The 17,923-nt window shown below is 41.5% G+C and overlaps 1 protein-coding gene across 2 annotated transcripts in view; it reads right to left on the reverse strand.

Annotated features, from left to right (window-relative positions):
- The window catches only part of NOL4 (nucleolar protein 4), a 179,326-nt gene that overhangs the window by 136,471 nt on the left and 24,932 nt on the right, over positions 1–17,923 (reverse strand). For both annotated transcript variants that reach the window (XM_026842377.1, XM_026842375.1), the window contains exons 3-5: positions 17,490–17,601; positions 16,865–16,977; positions 12,728–12,860 (exon numbers count right to left, since the gene is read on the reverse strand). In XM_026842377.1, the coding sequence (XP_026698178.1) occupies positions 12,728–12,860; positions 16,865–16,977; positions 17,490–17,601 (358 nt within the window). The remainder of the gene's footprint in view (positions 1–12,727; positions 12,861–16,864; positions 16,978–17,489; positions 17,602–17,923) is intronic.

Below are 17,923 nucleotides of genomic sequence, written 5' to 3' on the forward strand. Positions count from 1 at the left end.
GTATAACAACCAGCACAACTAAAGAAAGGCAATGGGTGGCAGTAGTAGGAGACTCTCTTCTGAGAGGTACAGAGGCACCCATCTGCCAGCCTGATGCACTCTCTAGAGAGGTGTGCTGTTTACTGGGGGCTCAAATCAGGGATGTCACTGAGAGACTGATGAGACCTGTACAGTCCACTGACTATTATCTGCTGTTGTTATTTCATGTGGGCACAATACAGCCAGGAGCAGTCTGACGAATATCAAGAAGGATTACAGAGCCCTGGGAGTGGTGGTAAGGGACTCTGGAGCACAGGTAGGTTTTTTTATCAATCCTCCTGGTCAAAGAGAAGGGGTTTGAAAGGGCCAGTCGAATCTGTCAAATCAACAATTGGTTATGGGACTGGTGCCACTGCCAGGGCTTTGGCTACTTAGACCATGGGACTCACTTTGAGAAACCTGGCCTACCAGGAGGTGCTGGGGTCCATGTGTCCGAGAAGGGAAAGAGCAGCTTTGGCCATAAGCTTGCCAAGTGCCCCAAGAGGGCTTTAAACTAAAGTTTCCAGGGGAGGACAACCTCAATCCATCCCACTCCTACCAGCCTGATGCCAGTACCAGCAATAGATGCCCAGAGCCTGAAGAGGGATCACAGCTCAGCAGGAGAGCACCTGAGAGGCAGCACAAAGGAATTCCAGCCACTCCAGCCAGTAAGTCACCTTCATCGGGACCCAACTTAAATGCCTCTATGCAAACACACATAGCATGGACAATAAACAAGAGGAGTTAGACACATGCACACCTGCAGGACTATGACCTTAATGGCATCATGGAGATGTGGTGGGATGGCTCCTATGACTGGAGGGCTGGAATGGAAGGATAGAGCCTCTTTAGGAAGGACAGGCAGGGGAGATGAGGAGGGGGTGTCACCCTCTGTGTCAGTGACCAGCTGGAGTGCATGGAGCTCTGCCTGGGGATGGATGAGGAGCTGACGGAGAGCTTATGGGTCAGGATTAAAGGGAGGGCAGGGACAGGAGATGTTATAGTGGGGGGTTGCTACAGGCCACCCGACCAGGAAGACCGATCGGATGAGGCCCTTTATAGACAGATAGGAGCAGCCTCACGTTCAGAAGCCCTGATCCTCATGCTGGACTTCAACTACCTTGATATCTGAGAGAGACAACACAGTGGGGCACAAACAGTCCAGGAGGTTCCCGGAAAGCACTGATGATAACTTCCTTCTCCAAGTGATAGAGGAGCCAATGAGAAAAGGTACTATGCTGGACCTTGTTCTCACCAACAAGAAGGAATGCAAAGCTCAAGCACAGCCTGGGCTGCAGTGACCACGAAATGGTGGAGTTCAAGATCCTTATGGCAGCAAGGAGGGTGCACAGCAAGCTCGCTATGTTGGACTTCAGGAGAGCAGACTTCAGCCTCTTCAGGGATCTGCTTGGTAGAGTACCACAGAATAAAGCCCTGGAGGCAAGAGGGATCCAAGAAAGCTGGTTAATATTCAAGGATTGCCTCCTCCAAGCTCAGGAGTGATGGATCCCAACAAAGAGGAAGTCAGGTAAGAATGCCAGGAGGCCTGCATGGATGAACAAGGAGCTCCTGGATAAGCAAAGACATGAAGTGGAAGCCTACTGAGAGTGGAAGCAAGGACAGGTAGCCTGGGAGGAGTATAGAGAAACTGTCCAATCAGCCAGGGATCAGGTTAGGAAGGCCAAAGCCCTGATAGAATTGTATCTGGCCAGGGACATCAAGGGCAACAAGAAAAGCTTCTATAGATACGTTGATGATATAAGGAAGACTATGGAAAATGTGGGCCCTCGCTGGGAGGAAATGGGAGACCTGGTTGCCCAGGACATAGAGAAGGCTGAGGTAATCAATGATGGTTTTGCCTCAGTTCAGTTTTTGCCTTCACTGCCGAAGGCTCCAGGCCCAAGATGCAGAAGGTGAAGGCAGGGACTGGGAGAATGAAGAACCACTCACTGCAGGAAAAGGTTTGAGACCATCTAAGGAACCTGAAGGTGCGCAAGTTCATGGCACCTGATGAGATGCATCCACAGATCATGAAAGAACTGGCAGATAAAGTGGCTAAGCTACGATCCATCATATCTGAGAAGCTGTGTCAGTCTGGTGAAGTTCTCACTGACTGGAAAACAGGAAACATAACCCCCATTTTTAAAAAGGGAAAAAAGGAAGACCCAGGGAACTGTAGGCCAGTCAGTCTCACCTCTGTGCCCAGCAAGATCATGGAGTATATCGTCCTGGAAACTATGCCAGGGCACATGGAAAATAAGGACGTGATTTGGGACAGCCAACATGGCTTCACCAAGGGTAAATCATGCCTGACAAATTTAGCGGCCTTCTATGATGGGGTTACAGCACTGGTGGATAAGGGAAGAGCACCTACCTAGACTTGTGCAAGGTATTTGACACTGTCCCACACAACATCCTTGTCTCTAAATTGGAGAAACAGGGATTTGATGGATGGACCACTTGGTGGATAAGGAATGGGCTCAATGGTCGCACTCAGAGTTGTGGTCAATGACTCGATGACCAAGTGGAGAGCAGTGGCAGTGGCATTCCTCAGGGGTTGGTATTGGGACCAGCGCTGTTTAACATCTTTGTTGGTCACATGGACAGTGGGATTGAGCGCACCCTCAGCAAGTTTGCTGATGACACCAAGCTGTGCTGTGTGGTTTGGTCAAGACACTGGAGGGAAGGGATGTGCCATCCAGAAGGACCTGGACAGGCTTGAGAGGTGGGACCATGCAAACTTCATGAAGTTCAACAAGGCCAAGGGCAAGGTCCTGCACATGGGTCAAGGCAATTCCAAGCACAAACACAGGCTGGGCTGTGAGTGGATTGAGAGCAGCCCTGAGGAGAAGGTGGTATTAGTGGATGGAAAACTGACTACGAGCCAGCAATGTGCACTTGCAGCCCAGAAAGCCAACTGCATCCTGGGCTGCATCAAGAGAAGTGTGGCCAGCAGGTCAAGGGAGGGGATTCTCCCCCTCTACTCTGCTCTTGTGAGACCCCACCCGGAGTACTGTGTCCAGCTATGGAGCCCCCAACATAAGGAAGACATGGACCTGCCTGAGCGGGTCCAGAGGAGGCCAGGGAGATGATCAGGGGGCTGGAGGACCTCCCTTATGAGGACAGGCTGAGGGAGTTGGGGTTGTTCAGCCTGGAGAAGGCTCTGGGGAGAACTTACAGAGGCCTTCCAGTACTTAAAGGGGCCTACAGGAAAGATGGGGAGGGATTCTTTAACAGGGAGTGTAATAATAGGATGAGGGGTAACAGTTTTAAACTGAGAGTAAATTTACATTAGACATAAGGAAGGAATTCTTTACTGTGAGAGTGGTGCAACAGTGGAACAGGTTACATAGAACAGAGAAGTTGTGGCTGCCCCCTCCCTGGCAGTGTCAAGGCCGGGTTGGATGGGGCTTTGAGCAACCTGGTCTAGTGAAAGGTGTCCCATGGCATGGGGGATGGAACCAGATGATCTTTTAGGTCCTTTCCAACCCAAATCATTCTGCGATTCTATGACATTTTGGTTCTTCTTCTAACAGTAACTTTGTGTAACTGAAATGTCATCTTTCTATTTTGTTTTCTCTGCAGAGAAAAAAAAACCCAAAACATTATTCCCTGTCTTTATCTCATAATTTGTTTTCCCATTAAAGCTGTTATGGAAATTATCGTACCTAAGAATTTAGATTAGTCTGTTGATATCATGGATTTATCACACTGTTTCTCAAAGCACAAAATAAAATTTTCAAATCAATGATTGCCCCAAAGTACCTATTATTGTTGCCTTACTTAAAAGCTGCTAGTGACCCACATGTTTTACTCCAGTTTATGATCTCTTTTAAATCTCCATGCCTATGTCTATGCTTATGTGAAATCCAAGTTTCAGACTACAAAAAGCTAAACACAGAGATTTCAACTCCACGTTCCAGTCAGAAGTAATTATTCCTTTTATGCAAATTTAACAGTGTGTTTATAGCAGGGCTCCAGGATGGTTATTGACGAGGATCACTCTACCTTCTGCTTAGGGAACAACTCTATCCAGTAAAGCACACAGAACATCAGGACTGCTAGAAGTTCAGTGGAAGCAGTCACTAGTTCTCTCAGAGATGCATTAAGCTGATTTCTCCATTCATGTCACAAGAAAGCAGGCTTGTAAAATGTCTGAAATGAAACTGAAGCACTGAGGAAGAACTTAAGATATAAAGATGCAACTATCCCCATAACCAGGGATTTCTGCAGTAAAGACTGATCTCAGGGCAATATTTCTGCTAGAAAACCACATTCCAGATGCAAGACTAGCACAGTAATGGGTTTTTATCTGATAGAAATGGAGAAAAGCTTGGAGCTGACCTAAAGCACCAATTTATCTTCATTTCTGTGCACCTAAGTCTGAAAATTGTTATATGTTTATATATTATATAAATTTGGATTCTTCCTTTATGTCAGCTCTTGTCTGAATTTATGTTAATGCCAACCCTCACAACTGAGGTTCTGGATTGGTTTCTCAGCATAACACACAGTACAGCCCACAAAGGCAAATAAATAGGTACGGTCCTTCCCATCTTTTTGCATGGTGTGTTTGAGTAGCCACTAAAGTCTGTTTGGAAGTGTGCTCCTTCAGCAACCAGCACTGGTTAGTGCCCATCGAGCATGCAGCAGTGGAGAAACTGCCTGAGCCTCACACATCTCCCAGCAAGCTGTTAAACAGTCACCAAGTGCTAAATAAACTTGTAAAAGAGCTGGGCTACATTTTAATCTGTGTTGATGCTAAATGTAACCACTCTGCTATCTTTCTGTCTCCAGTCAACCTGCTACCATCACTTCTATCTTTCTCAGAATATCCAGGCTATCAGCATTCACAAATACTTGGAGGACACCACTGGAGTTGAGCCTATTCTGAAACTTTCAGAATTATTATATAATTTCTTCCATTCTGTTATTAAGACATGCTAGAGGTAGCATGTCAGTTTGCCTCACAACAATATGGTTACTATTTGGCAATACTAAATCAATTATTTGAAAACGCTGCTTCACAGATCTCAAAAAAAACATATATTACCACTTCTTATGTGTTAAATATCACAAAACACTATACTGGTGAAAAAGTACTACTCTCTTTGTAATCAAAATATTTTTATTTGGTTAAAAAATTACTACTAATTTTAAATGTTTAGCATTACAAATAAATCAAACAAGAAACACTTTAAAGAACTTTCCAGTAAAAAATATATCTTTCACAAGATAGTCCATGTCTCCAGGGAATTTCCTGTTAAAAAAAATTAATTGCTTCCTTAATTAAAATATAACACAGTAAAGAATTAATGGCTAGATTTAATTTTCTTTAAAGCACATTGTTTTACATTCCTTTTACTGAAATAAAAAGGCTCTATTATATTATTCTATATTAAACATAATAGGAAAAAAGAAAAAAAGAGTCAATGCCTAGCATGCATTTTAACAGTGGTTATGAAAAAAACCTCTACCTATACTGTAAGGAAATAGATCAGATTAAATCACGTGATCTGTGCACACAGCCCCTGCTGAAGAGGATAATCTGGGTACACTGTCTGTCCTGCAAAGCAAAACTAAAACCATATACCATAATGCTCCTCCTTAATTTTGATGTTACAGAGAAATGGGAGGGAAAAGCCTGAAGGATGATAAGATAAAGAACAAAGAAAAACAACCAAAACCAAACCTATGCTTTCAGAAATCCTGCTAAACTTAGTTACAAGGGCTTGCACACTACAATCAAAAGCAAATTAGTTCCCTTCAGTACCTGAGTAAGGAGGAGATAGCTTGGTTGGTAAGTATTATTACCAAAGTGAAATATCTGTTGATAGAGGACCTGTACAACACTGATGCAACCCACAGACCTGTTTTAAAGATGCAAAAGGCTATAGGTCTGCGGCTAGCCTTTTACACAGGGGTAGGCTTCACTTACCACTAGATTGCTGATGTGAAAAAGAATGGCTGTGAACAGAGTGAATGGCCTACAAGCATTTTAGCATTACTTGTGAAAAGATAATTCTAATTTCTCAGCTATTATTGGCTGCAAGTATTCCCTGATGTAATTATGGAGTAATAGCTGAGAACTTGATTGTAACCAACAGTTAGTAGTTTGTTGCTAACAAGGCAAACATGACAAACAATTTTGAGGCAATTATTGTCATTACAAGCCACACTCAATTGTTCAAGGCAAGCATAATAGAAAGTGACAGTTGTGCAGCTGGGAGGGTGGTGCGAGAAACGGGATTGTTCTCTGGTTGCAACAGACCAGTCAGGCTCTAGCAGAGACTCTGCTCAATGCATAATTCATGTTTAATAATATTTTAGTCTCTAAAGCAAATTACAGTATAAGATAAAAAACAAACAAAGTCTTATCAAAAAAAAAAAACAACCCTCAAGTTATTAAAAAATGAAAGAAGACACACCGAAGTAAAACGGAGCAGGGGGGAGACATTCAGCACAGTCAACTCACAAGATGCTTGCAACTAGCAAATGAAAATACAGTAATTCTACATATTAAAAGAGTCAGTTGTAAAAGTAATCTATTCGCTACACTTCAGTGAGAACAGTTCTCATGTCCAAATCCTGGTTTGAGACCCTGGTCTGATTAGGCAGGTCCACTGAGTCTGTGAAGTTCTGGAATTTCCTTCCATTAATCTGGAGGAAGGAAGGAGTGCTCTCCATGGAAAGACACTGATGCTTAATTCTTACTAAATTTGAGTTATATAGAGAGTCAAAGGAAGATTTTCATTTATTGTACAATGGAAGTGCCTCATGTATCGGCTTAGTATTCTGATGACAATGCACATACCAGCTGCCTCGTCAGCAGCCAGTACATTAAAATATTTGATTTGCTCAAAATCCCATCCAGCTCTCCTTAATAATGGTAAGGACTGAAAGTTTCTAATGCAGCTGCACCAACATTTCAAGCTCTTGCCCAGGCTCAGTACAATGCATTATCACTGACATCATAACACTGTTCAAGTGTCATTACAGTGTCACCCACAGTGCCTTTTGCACTGATAAGGTATCATCTCTAAAGAAACCATTAAAATGCCACATTTCCACAACTCTCCGGCTTTCTGTTATTGTTTCACCATTTTCTTCCTCTTTCTGAAATGTATTGGTTTATGCAAATCATATTACAGCAAAGTAAATCTGATGGGCCAAATCACCCCAGGTGTAGCTCCACTGAAGCAAAATAATACTAGTACTATATGCCAGGTTCCCAGGTCCACTTTCACTCTGCTTAGCTAAAGATTATACTGTTTTTCTCAGATAAAGCAATATATTGTAACTAACCCCCTGTCTAAAGAAATCTTTGTGATTTTGACATATGTAAGATAACGGTTTAGTGCAGTCCATAGACTTACTCCGTAACATGAGCATGTGACTCTGTGTGTGCTGTCTTTTGCTTTATTCAGTAATGAAGCTGGTGCTTGCAAAAAGTGGCAGATTGACAGCTGCAGAGACAGGAGACCTTTGCTTATCCTCAGAACAGATTGCTGGGCAGCCAAAGCAGAGACCTTCCTCATTCTCTCTTGCCAGCTTGTCTCAGCCCCCATCTTTGGGACGCGGTTGTTGCCCTCATTCAGCCTGTGTTGCCTCTGCTCTTATCTCCCAGAATAGGGGAAATCTAAAATCTGTTCATACAGGTGGTCTTTCCCCTTCAGGGAAATTACAGCCAGATCACAAAATACTATGCATAAGGTGCTGTATTGCTAGCATTGGTTGGATGTTACTGTACTCCTCTCTCCTTTTCCACTGCCATGAGACAGACAGGTATCTTAGATCTCTTTCAAAAGACTAGTATTTATTATTTCATCCTTAGTCAGAAGAAGTGAGATTATTGCCCAAAATGTTGCAAGTTTCACTGGCTCAAGCAGGACTGGAAGGTCTGAATATATGACAAAATTCATCTCTCTGGGCCTCAGCTCATATGTAACTTTAAATGGTCTGCCATTTCACCAATGGTTTGGACTCAGTTTAGAGTGAACAAATCAATTCCAAGCACAGGTACAGCAAACTCTTCACCCTTGCACAGATACATGGTTTTGACAACTTAATTAGCTGATGTGACTTGTTTCAGGTGAAGGTGTTAAGTAAAGATTATAGCTTGGATGTAGAAAAAAGGTAAACAGGTATTTAGATGACTGACTCCAATACTTGTATCTACGACAAACACAGAATGAATGAAGGGGATAGTCAATGTGAACAATCGCATCTCCTACGTTTATACTGTGGAAAGCCTGGCAACTTGAACATGCGGGGAAAGAGAACTGGCACCATCCAAATGACCACCAACTACTTGAAAGCATAGTTCTCCGTTGCATTTCAGTATTATTACTCAATTTTCTATAAATTGAAAAAAGTACAACCAGGAAAAACTCCTTAGTAACCTCCACATGTAAGATGATAGCACAAACCCTGTCAAAGGTTGAATCATGACATATTTTGTCATACCTTGCTGTGTAAGCACAGTCTCCATAAGTGCCTGTGAGGGGAAGTTCTATATAAATATGTATAAACATGTAACTATCATTTTCTAAAAACTACACAGGTCCTCCACCCAAATCCAGGCAAAGCACTGATATGTTTTGGTGTACCTCAGTACAGTGAGAAGTACCGAAAATAAACGAATTCTGCATCTATCACTGGGTTACAGTCAGTCTCATCCCTGGTTTTTATTTGATAGTTCACATAGTGAAACCCCCCCCCAAAAAAAAATCAACATAAAATGTATACCTAAGTCATGTTATTTCTAGACTTGTTCAGGTTCTTAATTTCCTCTAATCAGAGCATCCCTCTACACCTCTCATGTCTTGGTAACTAATGAATCACCACACCAAGGGACACTCAGCTGTTCTGCATGGAGCTCCAGCTAAAAGGCAAAGGTAACAAGAGTCCTATATTTCTTCATGGCAGAAGCTCTTGTTGCCCCTCTGACAGCCCTATCTAGAGGTCAGTTTTCAATATAAAACCCATTTTTGTACAGGTTGAAGCAAAATGAAAAACTCAGTTTTGCAATCCCTGTCTGCTGTCTGTGGTTTGAGACAAGGACAAAAGGGTTTGATCCAGCAACATCAGAGTCCCTAGGGCATTATTAGGAGAAAGGAGAACTAAAGACAGCTCTCGTGTGGGACCTTTGCCCACGGGTGAGTGGTCTGCAGGGCTCGCTCCAAAGAACCAGCTTAGGACAAGGGAGCTGTAGCATGTATAAGGAAGCAAGACAATAGGGACCAGGAAGGGGAGAGGGTGCAAACGAGAAAGGAAACACACCAGCAATTTGCAGCCCTATTATCCAGCTGGCTGCTAGAGAGAGCAGCTCTGAGGCACTAGTAACCAGATAGCCCTACCCCGTTCCCAGCTGGGAATGAACCGATTGCAAATTAAAGCTGCTTTCCTTTTCTAACTCCCCAGGGAAGAGCAGCAGCTCTTTTCCAACTCCTCCCCCATCGTTGCAGCAGCCCTGCAGGTGCTCAGGATGCTATTTTCAGTCATTCACCAGCAGGTGTGACTCAAGGCCCTGTTATTTAAAAGCGTACAAAGGCTAATTTAAAGTGGGAACTGTCCTTTGTAGTATTGTGGCAACTTCAGTACTATGGATACAACTCTCCCCACTTTTCATTTCTTCCTCAATTCCCTGTTCTCTTTCACCCTAATATGTCTTATATACAAGGAATCATACGAAGCCTCAGTACATCTGCAGAGCCCAGGACTTTTGTGTAGTATCAGCACCCATCTACTGCAAGCAAACACACACCTTCCCTCTATCTGCCCTCCTCAGCATTTTTCCTACCTATCATGACATTTCTGGGTGAAGTAGTCTATTGCTTTCAGCTGATACTGTGGGTTGCTCTCATACTTGCCTTTATTCTATTTAGGTTTAAATAACCCAACCATGAGAAATAGAACACAGAACCCTAGACTGGAAGATATTGAGAAACCTCAAGTCAAATTTTCTAGTGTGAGCTCTGAATGGGAGTCCCAAAACAAAATGCCTGCCTAAATACAATGCAGGTATAGACCCAAGAGAAAAGGATATGAAACCATCTTACTCCTTTTATGCAGCATTCCACTGTGCTCTGATAAACTCCATCTATTCCTCAGTGGCGTGGCCCAGCTCACTATTACATTAGTCTAGGGTACATGGACTCTGTTTATACCCTAGTAACATCAGTTGAGATCCATGGAATAAAAACAACAGACATCCCAAAATATTCTCATGCCACCTCACATGGAAAGCCAGGTAAGCAAAATGATAGAACACTTCACCTTTAGGTACACTGGAACTGTCACTAATCCACCCCAGGCAGCAGTTTTCCTAATGTTTCCCATTAGCATATCATTCTCCCAGTGAAGACATGCTTGGGGCAGCAGAAGACCTGTGCTGTCCCATTCCACCACAGACACCTTTCCCAACCGTGTGTGCACAGGCAACCTTATGCAGCAGTAAGATTTCACCTGCCGGAATGCAGCAAAGACATTTCAGATGAGCCAAATGCCAAGTGTCTTTATCTGTAGACTGAATGTAATGGCTGACATAACTCTCATGGACACATCGAATGTTTGAGGGAAAGGGGCAGGAATCACTTTAGACAGACAAATTCATGCTTTGGTGATGATTTTTGGGGTGTGTGTGCTATAATTAAGTATTAAATTTGTAAAATTTTACAGTGAAGGATGTGACGGCAAAAGGGATTGTACTGCTAAATTCATTGAAGTTCCCTTTTCTCTTCCCTCCTTCCTGTTCCAGCTTCCATCCCTCTATCACTGTGTGCATTATTTTCTCCCAGTCTTCTTTTTTCCTGCCCTCTCCTATCAGTCTTCTTTCTCTCCTGCTTCTCTAATGTCTTTCAGTTCCTCCCTCAGCCTCCTCTCCCATATCTGAAAAGCAGTGTTGCTATAACTAGCCACACTCAAGTTCGCTACCTGACAACAACTAGCACAGGAAAACCGTGAAGCAGGAAGAGCTTCTATTTCAAACCTCTCTATCAGCAGATGCTTTAGCCAGAAGATGCAGCAAAAAATAGGATTGCCTTAGGAAGGTGAGCAAGTACCATCTGGAAAGAAGGGAAGGGAAGATGAGAGATTTAAAGCAATTCTGTAAGATCACACTACCTGAAGTTCAAAGACCACTGTATTTATTTCCCATACATTTAAATAGCAAGTGACAGATTTGCAGCATTTTATCATTCATACTTAAGTTCTAATATGATTAGATGTGGCACATGAATCTGGTTATGGCAGGTATTAAGACATGTAGGACAGGCATTTCTTCATAGTTTACTGTCTGAGCTATAATTTTTATTTCAGACATATACATGTACACAATTACTATTAAGAAACACTATATATGAAACAGATTGAGTATATAGGTAAGCAAAAACCTCTAAAGCACAATTTGGCACTGAAAGCTAGATACATAAAAATGGCACCTTCTAAAGTATCCCTGAAAATTCTAATTTAGCAATATTATTATAATATCCCTGAAAAGTCAAACTTCAACAGGAAAGTGAACTGGCTTTCTCTACATCATGTGCATCAGAACTGCTCTTTTAGTGAACATACATAGAAATTAAGTCAAAAGTTGCACAAATTTTGTGATAGCTTGACGATGCTGAGACAAAAGGCAGCTGTGGTTAGAAACTGGCCTATCAAATCATCATAGACATCCTTCTTTATTTGTCTGGAGAGCAACACAGCAGAAGGTTCTACCCATCGCCAGATCCTATCAGCCACTATGCAACACGCCCGTTCTCACCTAAATAGCTTACTAGCTAGCAATTGACCATGATGCATAAAGTGGAAAGAATCCAGTTTAACTGTCAAATCCCATATATTTAGTGTTCAGGAGAAACATAAGAAGCATTTCTGAACTGGCACACATGACCAGGAAATTACAGAGTAACAAGTACAGAATATCAATGTGTTGTTTCTAATAGCAATAGACCTGCACTTCGGGTGTTGTACATTCACATGTCACTCATTAGCCGCTGTCACAGTCTGTAGTGGATGGGCTCTTTGTGAGAGGAGCCAAGGAGAAAGTTCATTCCAAACCAAGCCCATCTAACTTGTTTTGTAACAAGTGCTAAAATCAAAATGTACACATCTATGCATCTTCTATGCAAAGTAAAACTTCCATCTTTTTCACCAACAGATTAGCATTGTGTTGTAACTAATCTAGAAATAATTAACATTCAAATTCACAATGGGCTCATTCTGATCTCTCTTCTTTTATCTCTATTTCCCTATCAGAGTTTGTCTTCTTCATCCTTTCTTCTGAATATCACATCCCAATTCCTACCTCTTAAATAACCATGCTGATGTCACACCCTTCTCCCTCATCTCAACCAATAAAAGCTACTTTCTCAGCCTTCTGGGTTACTTCAGAAAGGTTTGAATTTCATTTCATTTCCTTTTATGCCTGTGTATGATCACACTACACACATAAAAATAGAAAAATAATAATACTTAACATATAGTGGTCTAAGCACTCACCTGTTGCCTAAGCAACAAATAAATTAACCTGAAAAAAAATCTAACTTCATCCTCTTCATGCTGAGATATAGGGAACATACATATATTTCAAATTACCTAATGAAACACACTATGAAGAAAAGAACACAGCAGGTACTAAATGAAGGCACAGAATGGGAAAAAGACAACGCAATACCACATTTTCTGTACGAAACGAGAGCCTTACCATCCTGCTGGCCCTGAAGGTTCTGAGGACTTTGCATTCTCTCTTCCAGATTTGAGCTGAGGTCAGAGTTCACAGCTGACATCCTAGTCGAGTCACTCATATCAAACTCATCACTTTCTATAGAGCTTTCATCCTGCAAATGGAAAGTTTCAAAGACGTGTCAGAAATCATTATATGTTGCTGTTCACATTATATGTGCAGTTCACTCATTCCTGTTTGTTTCAGTCACACCTGGCATGGAGTGTAATCGTGTTGGATCTTTGTGTATATAAACAAACAAGCAGAGCACATAAAGAAGAGCAAGGAAAATAAAGCGTTTATGTGATACGATAATCTGAGAAATGCAATTTGTTCAACTGTGAGGATACTCCATTACTACACACTCATAACTGTTTCCACAATATTTAGCAAAAGAGGCCTAGTAACTAGAGACCCCGCACCAAGCCCTTGTTATTCAAATCTGGTTGAGGAGAGCTCTCCACATTCCCTGCCTGAATCTTCTACCTTTTGCAAGTGAGGTCAGTAACCCCGAGACAACCACTCACAGTAAGATACTTCCAAATGGCAACTTGACCTAATAAGAATCAATTTCTTATTCAAATTCAAGTCAAATTTCTCTTGACATGATGTCACCCTTGCACTGCTACTGTGTTTAAAGAAGCATCTGTGAAAATTATAAAGCTTATAAAAGTTCTGAGCGTGTTCAAATGACAGTCAATGGCAAACCAAAGTAATATAATCACATGAGAATCACTTCAAATTTATTCTACCTTATATACCTTTAATATGATTTATCCATCAAGTCTAGCTACAGAGCACCTACCAGGGAAGATAGCAGAGAGCAAAAAGTAAAAGTCCCAATCAAATATTTTGTCCCCATTTACAAAAGCAAAATCATTTTGGACATAGTCCACCAAATGCTCACATAAATATTTAACTTTGCTTGTTTCAGTCCCACTGAAGTTCATGCATCCCCTCATTAATAAAAATTAACCATCCACAAGCCTTGCTCTGCAAGCTGCTGAGGCAACATGCAAATCTAAGGTGATATATTTTTAGTCTCAACTTTTCTGAGATAATTACTTCTGTTATGAAGAAAAGCATTTTAAAGAACATAGAGAAAATTATGGCAAATAATTTTGTAACTCCCGAAGATCAGTTTAAAATACTTTTCCAATCTTTTTTTTAAAAAAAAAAAAACAAAACAGAACTGACAGGATTCTATTTTTCTGGGTTGCTCACCAGAACTGACCTAGAAAAACAGCAATCTTTAGAATACGATTTACTGTGTACTTGTTGTGAACTGGTTTCTACAGATACTAATATAGCTGCTTTCTTCTTTCTGAGTGTTTGGCCCTTGAACCAATTCCTCTCCCGGATCTCAGTGATGTTTCCAGCTTGCATGGGCATTTCTGTCATTTTTGGAAGGCAAGTTCCCTGCAGTCACAACACTTGTTGAACCAGGATGAAATAGAGCCAAATGCCATTCAGGAGTGAGAGTGGGACAACACACAACATGATGCTGTTCTGCACCATCAGACCAGAACAATGACAAATAATGAAACAAGCATACCTTGCTCTCAGAGTTTTGTAAAAAACTAAATGGAAGTGTGAGGGCTTCTCTAGTGGGCACCTGTCTTGCCCAGATAAGGCAGGAGCACCCCAGTTACAGCAGCAGCAAATACCCAAGCACTGCCCTCACACAAGCACGGTGATGCCCTCTAGCCTCCTGCCCCAGACAGACGGGGCCCAGGCACATGCCAAGCTGGTTCTGAGGTTTAGGGAAAATGCACACTGCATGTTCAAAGAGCAAGATCAGAACACAAACTCCCCCGGACCTTCTGGAAGGCTGTGTCTCTGTTAAGACGCAGTGGTATTTCTCATTGAATACTTCAGGAACCAGCAAGCAGCAGCTTACATTTTCCAATTCTGAGGTTAGACAACCTGTGTGGGCTACAAGAAAGGGTGCTCTGGTTATCCAATGCCTGCATAGGTATAAAACAACACACGTGGGCAGCCTCTGTTTGCCTGCAGCACTCTGAGGAATATCTCCACCTCACTCCCCAAACTGTGTAAACATTTATCTGAATCCGTGTGGACACGCAGGCATGCGGAGAGGAGCAGGGAGCCACTAGCACCTTTGTACTGGTTGCAGCACAGCTGTAAATTCCCACAGTGATGAGTTCTCCTTTTAGATGAAGCTTGTTTCCCTTTCATCGATGACCTCAGCTTAAAAATGATGAATTGAAAATGAGAGAATTAGGAGGCTTTCAGTCACTGTGCTAGCTAGTTGTGGGATCCAAGTTTACTCCTGTCTCAATTCCACCCCCTCCACAAGAATACAGATATGATTGATGAAACCTTGGAAACAGCCTTCCTACAACCCAAGCATGTTTTTTAAGTGCATGAAATAGTTTGAATGTATGCACCAGAAATCTTCCTGCTTTGTACTACAACATTTTCACTGTCATTTTGTTCTCAGTGCAACAAATGTACAGCCCAGGAAAAAAAAAAGAAATTCTTAGCAAAACTCTGCTTTGAGAAAAAGACATAAGGATCATCTTGAGAACTTTCCTTGTGCCCACTCTGCCCTGGCAAAGATATTTTTACTGTAACATACAAAAAATTACTTTCTCTTCACAAACCCAGTGCTGCAGACATTTCATACACAGTAACATTAGAGCTTCAAAACTGAGCTGGGCAGGGAGATACCAAGCAATGGTGCTTCCTGTTGTCACTGGTTCACCTAGATGAAAAACTGGTTTAACAAAAATTTCAGTCATCAGACCAGAAGGACTACACAAAAACATTCAGGCACTGTGGCAGGTGGCCCTGTTCTAGCATGAGTGCTTGACCCTGTTGTGGGAGGAGCAATTCTCAAAGGGAAGAAGTGGAAAAACCACTAAGGCTACTGCAGGGATAAAGCCTCTTCTCTCTTGTTGCTTGAAATCCTGCTGCCAGATGCCTGAAAAGGGGCAGCATGCAGAGGGGAGGCTCAGTAGGAGGGAAAGATGACCAGACTGTATTTGTGCACAAAGAACTCTTGAGTCACGAATCTCTCCCCACACCCTCCACAATTTAAAAAAAAAAAAAAAAAAAAAAAAAAAAAAAAAGGAAAAAGTGAAACAAAGATCCTGATATTTCTAGAAGAGTGATAAAATCCCCGTTCTATGGGGTGTTGAATAATTCATGAATATCCACCAATAGCCCATATCTACTTATTATGAAACGAAATCTGGCTAACTTCACAGAAGTCAGGAGGCAGTCAGGGTCTTTAACATAATCCAGCTGCTAGGGTTGTTTTTGAAGGTTTTCTATATTAAAAAATATCTTGTAGTCAGGCAGAAGGACGCAGCATGCAGGACTGCTTTTTGGCTGGCACATAGCTGGGCTTTAACTATTTGGCAGCTCAAATGGTAAATGAACACATTTCTGGAAAAAATTAGTTTATTACAAATAATTTGGTAGGTGCCATCCAGTTGATGCAGCACTTCTTAAGATTTGGAAAAACTCTGAATAAATCACAGAAAGAAAATAATTTTTGAGAGGAAACAAATACAATTCAACTCCAGTTCTCTCTGAAGAAGCTTGATTCTCAGGCTATTTCTCTTCCCTTTTTTTCCTGTTTTTTTTATTCAAAGTTTCGAACCCCTACTCTTATTTATCAAGCTTTTTTGCCTTAAACATTTCAAATGATGTTGCCAGGGCTTCCATCTATTACTACAATGTGTTGCATCCTGGCTCCTCACCTTAAGAACACCATGGCATTTATTTCAGCTGTTGATGGTATTGTTTTCTAGCAGTAGACAATGAAAGTCACTGCTGAACACAGCACTAAGTCCTGGGTGAACACGCTGCCCCCATTACCCCTTCTGCTGGTCCAGACAGTAAAAGGGCACCTTCAGGTAATTTGAAGCACTACAGTATATTACCCCCAGCCATGGAAGGGTGGTAAGCCATGACATTTTCTCTCAACCTGATTACTTGAAAACAGCTTTGGTTTTGTTTCAGACTATTTTAGCAATGAAATTAGGAAGAGGGGATCAACAGTCATTTTCAGTTCAGTTTCCTGGCTACCACCAAGACAAATCCCAAAGAACACAGGAGAAGAGGAAAGCAAAAGATTTCAGGTTTTACCTCATCTTGCTGTGAATTCAGTAGCTGCAGCTTCATGTGTTTCATATAAGCCATAGTAATTGGCATGTTGTAATCAATCATACTGGTCACCAAAGTTGGAGGTTTTCCATTATCTGCAATAAAAGTATTTATTATGCATTATATGTTAATTGTGGAGGCTACTTCAGCCTACTCTGCAGTCAAAGTCAGACAGTTATGTCATTTAGTTCTAACTTTGGCATTTTCAATCACTTGTAGGCTGTACAGATGGAAGTCTCCCAAAGAAAAATGAAAATCAAGTTCAAACCCTGAAAAGTGATAAGTTCTTCTACCCTAAATGACTACAAGCACATGCATCCTATCTATTCCTTATGTTTAAGCCCCCATATAAACATTTCCATAGCAAAATAAATTATTTCCTTCAGATAAAATAATCTTTCTATTGAGGGTGTGTGTAGTATTATACTCCATCCTTAAGTGAAAGCAGAAAATTCACTACCTTCCAGCTTAAGCAAATGAGATGATCTGACTTGTTGAACTGTTCCAGTCTACCAAATTTTTATGAACCCTCACTTAAGCTGGGAAAATATAAATGGCTATTAGGAATAAAATTACTTTACATCCCACTATTTGACACTAAAACTACCTTTATGATCTGCTCCATCTGGGTTTAAATGCATTCTTTTCTGGCACTCTGAGCAGCTCATTAGAAATCGTGTCACCGCTTCTCTCGGTAGGAAGGCATAGGTCTCTGAAATCTGAAATGAGTAACAAAATATAGGTGTTATTTTATAAGCTGATTGAACATGATTTAACAGAACTGATCATTACATTTCCAAATAAGGCGTATTATCTTATAATGCCAGGAAGCACAATGAAAGCATGCTCTGCATACTATGTAGGATTTCAAGAAACATCTATCCAATTTGTGTACTTATCATCTAATGGCTAATAACAGTTGATACTGAACAAAATTTCACTTACATCAAAAGGGGGGTTGTCTTCTGTTTACAGTTTTTTTCAAATTCCTTTCAGTAAAAAGATTCACACATAACAGGCATCCCACTGAGGGATGGTTTT

This window comes from Athene cunicularia, assembly GCF_003259725.1.
Source record: "Athene cunicularia isolate RWA chromosome 2 unlocalized genomic scaffold, athCun1 chr2_part1, whole genome shotgun sequence".
Classification (NCBI taxonomy): domain Eukaryota; kingdom Metazoa; phylum Chordata; class Aves; order Strigiformes; family Strigidae; genus Athene; species Athene cunicularia.